Below are 12265 nucleotides of genomic sequence, written 5' to 3'. Positions count from 1 at the left end.
TTCACCTCACCCCACCTTTGTGGAGGTGGCATGTTTTTCCGCTTGGACCTTTGATCAAAAGCAATACCCGGTCAAGCTGCATAGCAGAGTATGCATCTGGCCGGTTTATTCCTGTTGCATTCCAAAGAGCCAGGGACTCATTGTTCCACTAAGTAGTTGGATTATTAAAAGGCAAAGTTTGACGTTCCAGGGTGGTTTTACCGGAGCATATAAGATTTATCACCAATGTTGAAAATGTTTAAAAGAAAATATGTCTTGAGAACACGGCGTGCGGGAAATATTACGGGTCGTGCTGCAGCTAGATGTGGCCTGTCCTCTGTAAGTGTCGGCGACTGACATTGCAGGAGAACGGCTGTCCACAGGCTGTTCCAACCTTTAACAACTGTATTAAACTTCCAGGTAGTGAATTGAACTTGCAATTGTAATTGGGTGTGTTGGTATTATTTTCATGCACGGACACGCATGTTCCACAACACACAAACTGAACACACTCAATTTTTCCGATCGCTACCAGTGTCCTGCGATTCTTGTTATAATAACAAAGTGCACGTTTACTGATGCAATATGGTTGAGACCATTCGGAGCTTATTCTAGAGGGGTGCAAGGTATAATTCCAATGTAGTGGGGGGAGTTTTATACAATTATGTTTAAGAACATAAAATAAAAAGGTTTAAAATAAGTTATTGTTTAATGTTTTAAGGAGGGGTGACGCTACTCAGGCCAATCAAAATCGGTGCAGTCAGCACGTAGATTCAAACCACACACAGAGACGAACAAGAGAGAGAGAAAACAGTCGGAGTAATTTCAAATGGCGGGAAGCGTTAGACAGCGAAAAAACAGAGCATTTAATTACATTTTCTCTTACTGGACCTCTTTAAATGCAATTGAATACCCACTGCATTATAGCAACAATAATAATAATAATAATAACAGCAATAATAATTGGGAGGGGGGGCGCGGCTGTTCTTATGTTCCCTGAGGGGAGGCTCACCTACCCACACTTTGAAAACCCCTGCTCTATATAGTTGCTGTTTGAACTAGGAATGTTTGAGCCTCTGTTGTACTATTTGCTCAGGACAGCTTTTCTTTAGTTCACAAGAATATTCATATTGTGCCATCTGATCCACCGTCAATAATGGCTTCCTCTTGACTGAAGAGCTGCTGTTTGACAGTTGTGTGATGATGTGTTGCAGTGGGAAGGGTCCGGAGGCCGATAAGTTCCTGTCCGCTGCACCATCGTCCCCTCTCAGGAAACAGGAAGTGGAGAACCTCAGGTAAACACTGCTCTCCTCACTTCAGCCGACACATCAGCTGTGACCCGGCTGCACACTCACCTCTGTCTTGATGTGCAGGTGCTCCATCCTGGCCCTGCAGTGCCTATGTGGCGTTGGCACTGGGAGACAACCTGATGGCACTGAACCACGCTGAGAAACTACTCCATCAAACCAAGGTGTCCGGATCGCTCAAGTGAGTCACAGCATCAGTGAAGGGATCAGCTGGTCGTCAGCCATGTTTGCTCCTGTCACTCGGCCCTCTGCTCTCTGTGCAGGTTCCTGGGTCACCTCTATGCTGCTGAAGCCCTCATCTCATTGGATAGGATCTCAGACGCCATCGGACACCTCAACCCAGAGAACGTGAGCGACGTGTCGATGGGGGTGCTGAGCAGCGAGCAGGACCAAGGTCAGGGGCCGCTCCACTGTCCTCTACAGAACACACTGCTTTGATTCAGGGATTAATGCTCGGCTTTGTTTTCGTCAACAGGTTCAGACAAAGGAGAAGAGCCTGTGGAGTCCTGTGAGCAAACATTCAGAAATTCATCTATGATTGAACAAAAATGATATGTACAACACTAAGAATGATTCCTTTTCAAATGACATCAGAATACTAAGCGTGTGTGTGTGCAGCAGGGAAGCAGACCCCCCTGTGTTACCCCAGCAGTGTGACGTCAGCCCGGGCCATGATGCTCTTCAACCTGGGCAGCGCCTACTGTTTGAGGAGCGAGTACGAGAAGGCCCGCAAGTGCCTGCATCAGGTAACCATGACGACAGCTACATGACTTGCATATACTCATTAGGTGCAGCAATGTAAGCTTGTTGTGTAAGGCAGCAGTCGGGGTTTCTTTCACAGTGCAAACCATTAACAGTAAAACAAACCATTAACAGTAATTAGGTTAGCACAAAGCAACACAATCCCAGAACAGGGCAGCACACGTAGATACACATGCCTAACATAGCAGTGCCTCTGAGGCTAGTTCTGGAGCTTTGTGTGAGGGCATGTTGTTACTGCTGCAGCAGAGACCGCTCACCCAGATGGATATGGTTTTCAAAACCAGTCAAATGTCAACACAGACATGATGCAGAAAGTTTAGAGTGTGTAGCAATCTGCCTTAGCTGCCTTCACTGAATCAGTGGTAAAATGGCTCTGTGCTGATTTGGGTTGGGAACCGTAACTCGGTTCCAGATGAGAACCGATAAGAAAATGCCGGGTACCCATACAAAATACACAATTTCGGTTCTGCTTAACGGTTCCTAAACACGGTAGAACCTGTATTCCACCAGGTCCGTCTGTGCCGCGGTGACCCGGTGGAATATAGGGTAAGGGCGGGCTGGCCATCTGGAGAGTCACAGAATGGCCGCCCTTAATTTTTTTAAACAGCATCATGTAAGTTGCGCTGACAGGCGACAGAGGTCCACAGTTGCCCCGCAGCGAGGCTCCCCCCGCCCTCCCATAGACAGTTCACGAGCTCAGTCACTTCATAACACCAAAGATGGATCGCGGTAAACGCTCTAAAGTGATGCTCCACTACACTAAAAAAGAAAAAGACAAGGCATAGTGTAATGCCTGTTAATAGCTTGCCATAGGCATAGCTCTGCAGTTAAAATAAAGCACAGCTATTGTGCAATACATTTGTATTGCATGTTTATTTTTTTATTTGTAAAAATGTCAGTTAAAGCTTAAAAGAATAAAGATATTTTTGTTATCTAAACGTTTCACCTCTTTCTTTTACAATTTTGGAATCGAAACGGGGAATCGATAAGAACCGGAATCGATAAGCAGAATCAGAATCGATAAATTTCAAACGATACCCATCCCTAGTGCTGATTTTGCCGTCCTTCTCCTCTATGAAGCTGTGGATGTATCAAGAGAAGTGGATACAGTGTCAAAAATAGCCTGACAGTAGATACAAAAATACTCAGATCATCTGGAAATCTGGGCTTAAAGAGCATGCCTACATTTTCCTTAAACCCAGATTCCCAGTCTTAACCCCGCCTCCCCATCATTAAGCCCCCCGCCTCCCACCCAAGTGAGTTTTACAACTTTTGAGGACCTAATGATTAAGGGCTATTCAAGTGTTCATACTGGGAAGTTGCTTCTCCTCTTTTTTTCCTGCCCAAAGGCATTATATGACACCGAAGTTGTTATACCACCTTTTGCTTGGTCCCTTCCTGGGAGCTCTGTGGTGCGTGACTCCTACAGATTGCCCCAATATGCTGCTCTCAATGTTCAAATTATATGAAAATGGAATGCCACTCCCCTTTTTAAAGCGCAACCAATGAGATGACCGCTGTATGAAGCAGCACTAACAATAATTTCAGGTAACCATAGAAACCAAAGTAACTAGCTGATCACTGTAAGGCACCTTTATTCTGCCTCGTTCCTCACAAGCTTCTATTCACAGCCGATATGATGGCTTCAAGTATCGTCTCTTAAGTATAGTACATTCTCTAAAAAATGGTGTTAAGTTATAGTTAAAACCTTACAATCTCTTTTTTTCTTCTTCATCAGGCTGCATCTATGGTGAACACTAAGGAAATTCCTCCTGAAGCCATCCTGCTGGCAGTGTACTTAGAGCTGCAGAACGGTATGCCACACACTGAAATCAACGAAACATTTAGTTTCTTCATTTGGAATAACATATGTTCAGAAAGATGTTTACTTATCCTTTAAATCTGATAACTTTGTAAAGTTTGACAAAGATCTTGGACAGTGAGGACAGGTATCATGATGACAAACCCTTTCTCTGGTCACCCTGTCTTTTTTTTTTAACGTAATTATGTCAATCCAACTGCGAAACGGCACTGTGCTCTGGTGCGGCACATCTCAGGGGCTGAAGGTACTCATGTTACCTCCGCTGGTTTTCACATGTGTTCGGCATTACTTGCATAAAAAGTGGGTTTATAAAACGTAATTTTTCTTTAATCCAATATGCTTCCAAAAAACAGGTGTGATTTAGATACCAGTTCTTCCTCTTCTACTTCATCCCATCACTGGTCTCTTTCCCTTCAGCTCAAATCCATGTGCTCTACTCATCGACTGTAAATGTACCGCCTCAGCCACTAGCGTAACTTCTTCTTCATCTGATAGCCAAGTATATTACCATGCAGAGGGTGAATGAATGGCACATGGAATAGGCTATCATTGATATCAGGTCAAGTGTCTTTGCAATACGTCTACCCTAAATGTTGATATAACAATAGACTTTTTGATATATTATGCAGCCCTATCCATTAGTGGTATTTCCTTAGGTTATTATGTGTGTTAAAAGTGTGTGTGCTGCGCCCTCAGGAAACACCCAGCTGGCCCTGCAGATCATCAAACGGAACCAGCTGCTGCCCTCGCCGGTCCAGAGGGTCTCCCCAGACTCCCGCAAGAAACCCGTCCAGCCCATCCAGCTGCCCTCATCCTTTACACAAGTTCAGCGCAAATGAGCCTCTACAGCCAACCCAGACCCCCCCCCTCTCAAACTTCACCACACCCAGTACCCCCCTGAGGAGCCTTGATATTTATAAAGCTACTTCCCCTCAGCACCAGGAGCCGTTTGAAGTGCAGGAGACGCTGCAGGCTGATGAGACGAGTAGAGCGTCAGCTGCAGCGCTCACTGTGGACTGTTTATTTCCATTTAAATGAGGAATCAGTGTATTGTCTGAACATTGAAAATAAATTTTATTTACTGTACAAAATGTGTGACTCTTATACTACAGTCTTTTCTGTCCACAGTAGATTAACAGTGGATATAATCAAAGGTTCAAAGGTTTAATGAGCGTTCAGAAAATAACAATATATAGTTAAAGTCTAATAATTAATAAAATACAATATGTAGTTATTTATTTTAAAGTACCATCATTTCTCAGTGCACTCAACGCAACAATTAAAAATACTCACTGTCTAACTGCACAAGTTAATGCCTCCGAAACCTTAAAGTTTAGGCAAACACTATGGTTTAGATTTTTCATATCATTCCTGAAGAGTTACAATTCTCCAGTATTCAAGAAGAAAAGCAAACATTTAAGAACATCTGAAAAACAGAAGACATGCCTGAAACCAGATGGAGGACACAAGCAGCTGAGGTGGGTTTCCTCTGGAGGGTGGATGACGTCTCTCTGAGGGATAGGGTGAGGAGTTCGGTCATGCTGAGGGACTCCACAGTAGAGCCCCTGCTCCTTCACATAGAAAGGAGGTGGTTCGGGCACCTGGTAAAGAAGCCACCTGTTCCAGGCCGTCCAGCTGGGAGGAGACCGAGGGGCAAACCCAGGACCGGGTGGAGGGATTTTGTCTCGACGCCAGCCTGGGTGCGCCTAGGAATCTCCTAGTCAGAGCTGGTTGATGTGGCCAGGGAAAATGAAGTTTGGGACCCTCTGCTGCCCCAATAAGCGGTAGAAGATGGACGGATGGATGAAGCACTGACATTTTATCCAGCATAAATGTATCTTTCTTCTTCGTGTCATTGAGAGGTCCTTACCCTCAGGTGGGGAACCACTGAGCTCTACTTGGATTCGCCTGCACCACTAACCATATAAAGGTTTCCCTTGAGACTGAACAGCACCTCACATCCAACCAAAGATCCTGTTGAATTGTTCTACAGCTGTAACAAACACATGGACCGAGTCTCAGCTCTTCCAGTCCCAGGGGACACAAAGGTCCCCGTCCTGCATGACAGAGTAGAACTGAGAGACACAGATGTGGAGGCCTTGCATGAGGGGAGAGCGCTGCTCCACTAGCCTGTTGCAGCACATGATCATCTGGCTGGAGCTCACACTGGGCTCTTTGGACAGACTACTCAGAGACAGGTTGTGGAGACAGAGCTTCACCACAGCCGCCTCCTCCGCCTGCAGCCTGCACACAGAGAGGAGTGGGTCAGTAACACAGCAATGTGGAATGAGCTGCAGAGGATATGGAGCAGCAGCGATAAGTGGTGCAGGAATGAGTCCTGAAATCCTGAAATGACTTTTCAGGATTTGACAAAATGGCAATTTTGTGTCCCCTCGTCTCAAAGTCAACTTTTTTTTTTAATGTGTTTCTGGTTAAAAGCTTGAAACACAAGCTGGAGAGATTGTCACATTATGCTCTAAGACATCAAATACGTCAGTAAATACTCCTCTTTCTGAAGCGTCTGTCCTGTTGCTAACAAGTGTGTTTGCCAAAGAGCTTATTTTTTGTTGAGGGAGCACTTGCGATGCTAACTCCACGGTCGGCCGACAAAAAGACATCACTGCACCACTGTATAGCCCCCCATAGACCGCACATTAAGGTTTCATGCTGTGACGCTGCTCAGAGTGCAGAGATTCAAACACAATGCCAGATGATTCCTCTCAACGAGTGACTGGAATCCATTCAAATGAAGCGTGTTGACTCACTGGTTTCTGCGTTGGGTGCGCTGCCTGGCCTCAGGGGCGTGGCTCTGCAGGAACACCTGCAGCTTGGGGGGGTCGCAGGTGGTAGGGATGATGAAGTACCCCATCTCATGAAGACTGGGATTAGTGCGGTCACTGTGATTGACACAAAGAACACATGATGTGTTACCTAGTCAAAGTACAAAACCGCATTCTATGGTCATGTGACAGCTTACTTCTCTAACAACATGCTGAGGCCCTGCATGCTGCGGGGGTGCAGCCGGAGGCGGCGGGAAATCAGGCTCTTGTGGAAAGTGTTCAGTGTGCTGTAGTGCTCGCTGATGGGCTGGATGGGGCCCAGCCTCTCCTTGTGGACCACCTGAGTCCCCCCCAGCAGGAGGCTGATCCTCTCCTTCAGCCAGTCGCTCTGCTGCAGCAGGCTGTGGTAGCTGGGCAGCTGCTGGAACATCTGGAGACACAGAGCAGCGTCAGCACACAGAGGAGCACACAGCACCGGCAGCAGAAGCACTGCGCTGCATTACTTTGGTCCACTGGTGATGGACGTCCATGGTTCCCAGCATGATGTGTCCAGAGGCGTTCAACCCCGACTGGTCAGCAAACATAACCGTGTGTCCTGGAGGGGGTGGGGGAGCAGCCCATTAAAGGGAGGTTCACCAATTCTACATGTTTTACTGGTAAGAGCTAACCAAGTGAAAAAAGTTCAGCATAACACTGCAGTTAAACACCTTCTGTTCTAGTTTGCCGTGAGGGTTTGGGTGTCAATAAAAAGCATGTGGTGGATTTTATTTTACGTAAACCTTCCATAGCTTTATTGGAAGCTAACACAAAACTGGAGATGTGCGCTCAGCATAGCAGCTCTTACCACATATTTCCGTCTTCTCCTTTAACCTGTTTGATGACAGATTAAAGTGAAGTGCAGCACTCCTAAGTTGTAATAATGTATCATAGGTGATATATGTAATAAGACATCTGGACAACAAAACGGAGCATTTACCTTCTTAATAAAATAAATAATATAAATGCATAAATGTCTGCCAGCGAAAAAGGTCAGAAATAAATGTACACAGAATAAATGCAGAGAATTGTTCATGTGCAGTTTTTTTGGACTTTTTATGAGTAATAGAACAGCAGGAAAGTCTGCCGTCAAAAACTCTAAGACACTCGAAAAAGGACAGGTTAAGAAACAGGGAGACCCCACTGACAGAAATGCAGCCATGAATGAGTGGGTGGTTTAATGGAGAGATCAGAGCAGGGCCTATGTTTACCTCGCAGGTTCCTAAGGGCCCCGGGGTCCTGCTGGGACAGCCGGCTCAGACTCTGAAGCTGAGAGCACCTGTGGGCCACCCCCCAGCTGCGCTGCCACCTGCACCACACAACTCATGTCATTGTCATGGTAACGTACAGTTTCATGCCCAGTCCCCATAAAAACCTTCACTAATCATTTTGAATAGGGATGCACAATATGGATTGTGTGGAGCCGTTACTGATAAGATGACCGATGATTTCACATTTTGTGGGTTTAAAAAAGATTTGTAATCTGTAGTTTATTATTCTCAGCTGAGGAGGACATGTAATGCTTATTTTCAGGTTCATAATAGTGTTTGTTTAGTGTCTCTACTGTGACCTGTTTCCATGCTTTAATTTTCAAAAAGCTCTTTGTTTTTCTCATACTGCCTGTGCTGCAGCACCTCTTTTCACCCTCATATGCCCCGCCCCTTAGCCTATCAAGACAATGTGTTGGAGCGATAGCCAATATAAGCTCAAATATAACATAGTGAGGTCACTTTGAAACAGAAGTAAACAAAGGAGTCGAATGGAAGCGTTTTAGGAGGGGACTTTGCAGAACATTGACATGCACAGAAACCTATATAACACTACAGGAAAATGAAAACCCCTAATAGGGCCTCTTTAACTCAATGGATGCAATTTGGCTTCCTGTTATTGACCGATAAATACTATCAATATTTTTTTTTGTGGTAATGACACAAACACATGATAATATACATTTTCTATTATCTGCCTCTAATTGACCATATGTGGTGCGTGCTTCACTTAAATCATACTCTGCAGAGGAGCAGGGTTCACTGCTGACTGCTCAATCTCTAACCAAATTAGAATGACATCATCAGTTACTCTCTTGGTAAGCGGTTAATCATTTTGCAAGAACAAGGCTCCTTAGATCGTTCAGGACTACAGTTTCCTATCATACTGAGTAGAGTTGAGTGTACCTGATGTCGGACAGATCCAACTTGCGACTAAGTTCATTCTTCAGTCTGTTCAGCTCTTCTCTCCGAGGAAGACTAGCAGTATTCTTCTTCGTGGCCTCAGGCTCATTGTTTCTCAGCCACAAGCTGACAAAGAAAAGGCAATAAGAAACCACTCCGACAACTCTATAAAGCTACAGTCCATGCACTCAGTTACTTGTTGAAATTATGACTTGGCCTTTAGAAACTAGCGGGTGAACATAGTAGAGCAGTTAGCAGCTACTGAGCTGGAAAAACCAAAACAGAGCTAAAAGAGTGTAAATAATGGACTTAGATTCATCAGGTGGACACAAGCAAAAAGACCTCTACCTAATGATTGTTTTCTCCTTAAATGCTGGACATGTAAATAGTTTGCTACAAGAATGGTAAATGCCTGTCCATCAGATTGTTTAGAATATTCAAGAATGGTCCCCCAGGTCTTTGGGTTACTTTACTTTCATTATTCTACTTCATGAGAAACATTTATTATCTTTCCAAGAGTGAGATTAGAACATGTCCCATGTCTGTGATGAGAGTGGAGTCAGGACGTGGTTAGCCTAGCTTAGCATAAAGCTTGAAAGCAGGGGGAAACGGCTAGCCTGCCTCTTTACAGAGTTCAAAAACACATACTTATGCTTATTGACATGTACCATGTTTGTTTGAACTATAGGTAAAAAAAATGCGTAAAACAACAGTTTGGACTGAACTCTATCATATGTTGGTTTGTATCAAAAAAGTAGTGAATTCTTTGTTATGTACTGTGCGTTCAATGTTACTAACATGAGAGTGGGCTCCACCCTCCTGGCCTGCTGCAGCTCCTGCTCAGGGTCTTTGAATCCAGTGAAGCTGTAGTAGCTCTTATGCCATCGAATAGGTCTGTAGAAAGCCCCCCCCCCCTCAGGTGGTCTCTTAGATGTCTCTACACTTGTTTTGAGATCCTTCATGTGCTCAGTGGGCAGGCTGCAGGACTTCAACACGTTCCACACCGTGCTCAGGACATCGTATGTGTGCAGGGTGAAGCTCACTGAGCGGAACCCTGAGGACAGGCGGAAGGTGAAACATCTGTAAAGATAGATTAAATACTATGAGTGGTATTCATGAAAGTGTACCTGAGGCCAGGAGGTCCGGCTGCACATCGCTGCTGTCCTTCGTGTCCCTGACATAAAAACTGAGCTTCATTGGCCGGACTGAGTGTGAGCCGGGCTTCTGCAGGTGGTCCAGATAGCTATTCAGCCTCTTCAATGAAGTCTCATTGACTTCCTGTAAAACACACCACTCAGTGTTACACAGTGTGGGGAATCCCCTCTTTACATGATGATGATGATTGGTCTTGTGTTCCGTCCAACATCACCAAAAAACATCCACTATGTGATAAATACACACCAAACCCCTCAGAACAAGTCGTTTATAGGCTCAGTTCAACGATTTTAGCGTTGTTATCTTTTCAACAAAACATTTAAACACGTGATAATATACTAGACACCTACCCGTTCCACGGGGTGTTGACCAAAGAAGTCAGGATGGACTGCAAAGTAAAAGGGTCTGAGAGCAGTGACAGCTTCTGCCCCCGACAGCGCTCTCTGCTGGGCTAAATGTGTGGCTACACGCTTCCTCTGCAGCCTGCTCAAAAACACAGGAAGGTGACTCGTTTTATAATAATATGGAAGTATATTGTCACACAGTTTTACATATAGATTATTTTTGATTGTTGATCAAATTATCGGTTGTTCTTCTACCAATTGTTTACCCCATAAAAACAAAAAATACTTATTGCAAACGAAGAGGCCAATGTGCAATCACTCAATTGTATTTTTGTCTCAACAACAGTTTTCAAGCCTCCGTGTTTTCAGTTGAAATAGTTAGAGATGAAAGCTGGATCATTGGCTACAGAGGATGTACACAACTGTTTGGCATTTGTATTTGATAAATGACTTACAATAAATAAACTCTAATCATTAGTGTTTAATACAGTTTGTAGTAATGTTTTGTGTACACAATATATGGTTGCATTATGTCATTGAAAAGGGGAACATTCAGTCTTTCAAACATTTTAATGCACTTGTTAAAATTGTATACAGACATTCCTTGATCCTGGCTTGACTATTATCTAGAATCATCACCTTGAGATCACCAAATGTGTTGTGACATGTGAGGCTTACATGTCACACAACACATGTGAGGCTGAAGCTGACACAGCTCTAGCATACACCATGCATTGCACACGTCACAGCAGCGTGGGTTACCTGATGGAGCATCTCAGCAGGGAGTTGACAGCCATCACTGACTGACCGCGTGTCAACAGATGTGCATTAAATCCTCACGAGCTCTTCTCTGCAGACAGTCCATGGCAGATCTCACATCACAGTAGCTTTCACGTGGTGTACATTGATCCCAATCAGAGAGCAACTTTGAAGAGGAATATCAGACTGTTAGCAACTTATAAAGACATTACCAAAGCATATAAAAATGAAATGAAAATGTAACGTATACAACTTAAGGCCAATAAAAGTTAGCTTACTTATCAAACTAAAAAATATTAGGGTCAGAGGGGAGGTTAAGGTTAAAGCTTTAGCCTTGTTTGCTAAAGTTACTCAATGACAGCAACAAAACATGGCTGCAGTTAGCTGCTTCAGCTAGCATACAAAGCATAACAAACATCAGTTGTTGTTTGGCTATGAATGACTTGCAATAATTAACAGGTAAGGGTAGTTGTTAAATTGGCCACAGTAAAACAGTAATATTGTCCTCACCGGAGAACCGCTAGCTTAGCTCATTGTTTGTGTTCTTCTTCTTCTACGACTATTTTTTGTGAGACAAGCAGCCGCTTCTTCTTCTTCTTCTTTTTGTTTAATGACGTATGGCAATTCTTGTGTTCGGTAATCGGTACAATACCGCCGCCTACTTAACTGGAGTGTGAACCAAAGCTCTCTGTTTGCATTAAGACTAAAAGAGAACAACTAAAATCTAGGTTTTAAAAACGTAAACAAGGCTTTATTGTCAAGCAGGGGTGCACATAACTGGTACGCAGGTTCGCATGCGCGGCAAACATCTGAAATGCGTAACGTCACTTGTGTACCGACGGATTTGTGAAGCTTTTCCAGAAGGCGCTTAGATTACTGGACGACAGAGTTGGTGCCGTATGTACGGTGGCTGGGAAGTGCAATGGACAATTACAAAGTGTGAAACACTTTAACAAAGCTTGAGACAAATTTACATTTTATAAAACAAAATTACATTAGCAAAAACACTTTTACCAAGGATAAAACAATTTAACATTAACAAAAACAAATTAACAAAATGCAAAACAATTTAACATTTCCCGAAACACTTTAACATTTCCCGACACACATTAACATTTCCCGAAACACATTTACAAACCAGAATCAAACC

The 12265-nt window shown here is 44.0% G+C and overlaps 2 protein-coding genes across 2 annotated transcripts in view; one reads left to right on the top strand and one right to left on the bottom strand.

The window, feature by feature from the left end:
* Positions 1-4818, top strand: part of cnot10 (CCR4-NOT transcription complex, subunit 10) — a 10436-nt gene extending 5618 nt beyond the window's left edge. The window contains 8 exon segments of the mRNA XM_010771280.1: positions 1123-1274; positions 1353-1368; positions 1370-1467; positions 1550-1680; positions 1762-1794; positions 1905-2032; positions 3787-3862; positions 4567-4818. Of these exon segments, the coding sequence (XP_010769582.1) occupies positions 1123-1274; positions 1353-1368; positions 1370-1467; positions 1550-1680; positions 1762-1794; positions 1905-2032; positions 3787-3862; positions 4567-4709 (777 nt within the window). The 3' untranslated portion in view covers positions 4710-4818.
* Positions 4819-4920: 102 nt separating this feature from the next.
* Positions 4921-11971, bottom strand: tcaim (T cell activation inhibitor, mitochondrial). The gene is made up of 11 exons (XM_010771279.1): positions 11626-11971; positions 11119-11281; positions 10363-10495; positions 9985-10135; positions 9656-9911; positions 8861-8983; positions 7898-7995; positions 7154-7245; positions 6848-7080; positions 6636-6767; positions 4921-6114 (listed from the first exon to the last, which is right to left on the bottom strand). Exons 2-11 carry the CDS (start codon positions 11151-11153, stop codon positions 5889-5891), a joined length of 1479 nt encoding a protein of 492 aa, XP_010769581.1. The 5' UTR covers positions 11154-11281; positions 11626-11971; the 3' UTR covers positions 4921-5888.
* Between the last annotated feature and the right edge of the window lie 294 nt (positions 11972-12265).

The sequence above is a fragment of the Notothenia coriiceps genome, unplaced genomic scaffold (assembly GCF_000735185.1).
Source record: "Notothenia coriiceps isolate Sejong01 unplaced genomic scaffold, NC01 NC01_scaffold00009767, whole genome shotgun sequence".
NCBI classification, from domain to species: Eukaryota; Metazoa; Chordata; class Actinopteri; order Perciformes; family Nototheniidae; genus Notothenia; species Notothenia coriiceps.
Note: the sequence above shows the minus strand (reverse complement) of the source record. Positions and strands in the feature narration are given on the sequence as shown.

Excerpts from the sequence above, each read along its gene's own strand:
- tcaim (XM_010771279.1), bottom strand. The coding sequence starts at position 11,153 with ATGGCTGTCAACTCCCTGCTGAGATGCTCCATCAG. Across the intron at positions 7,996-8,860 it reads TTGGATCTGTCCGACATCAG|GTGGCAGCGCAGCTGGGGGG; the intron begins GTACACTCAACT and ends TGTGTGGTGCAG. Across the intron at positions 7,246-7,897 it reads GGCCCTTAGGAACCTGCGAG|GACACACGGTTATGTTTGCT; the intron begins GTAAACATAGGC and ends CACCCCCTCCAG.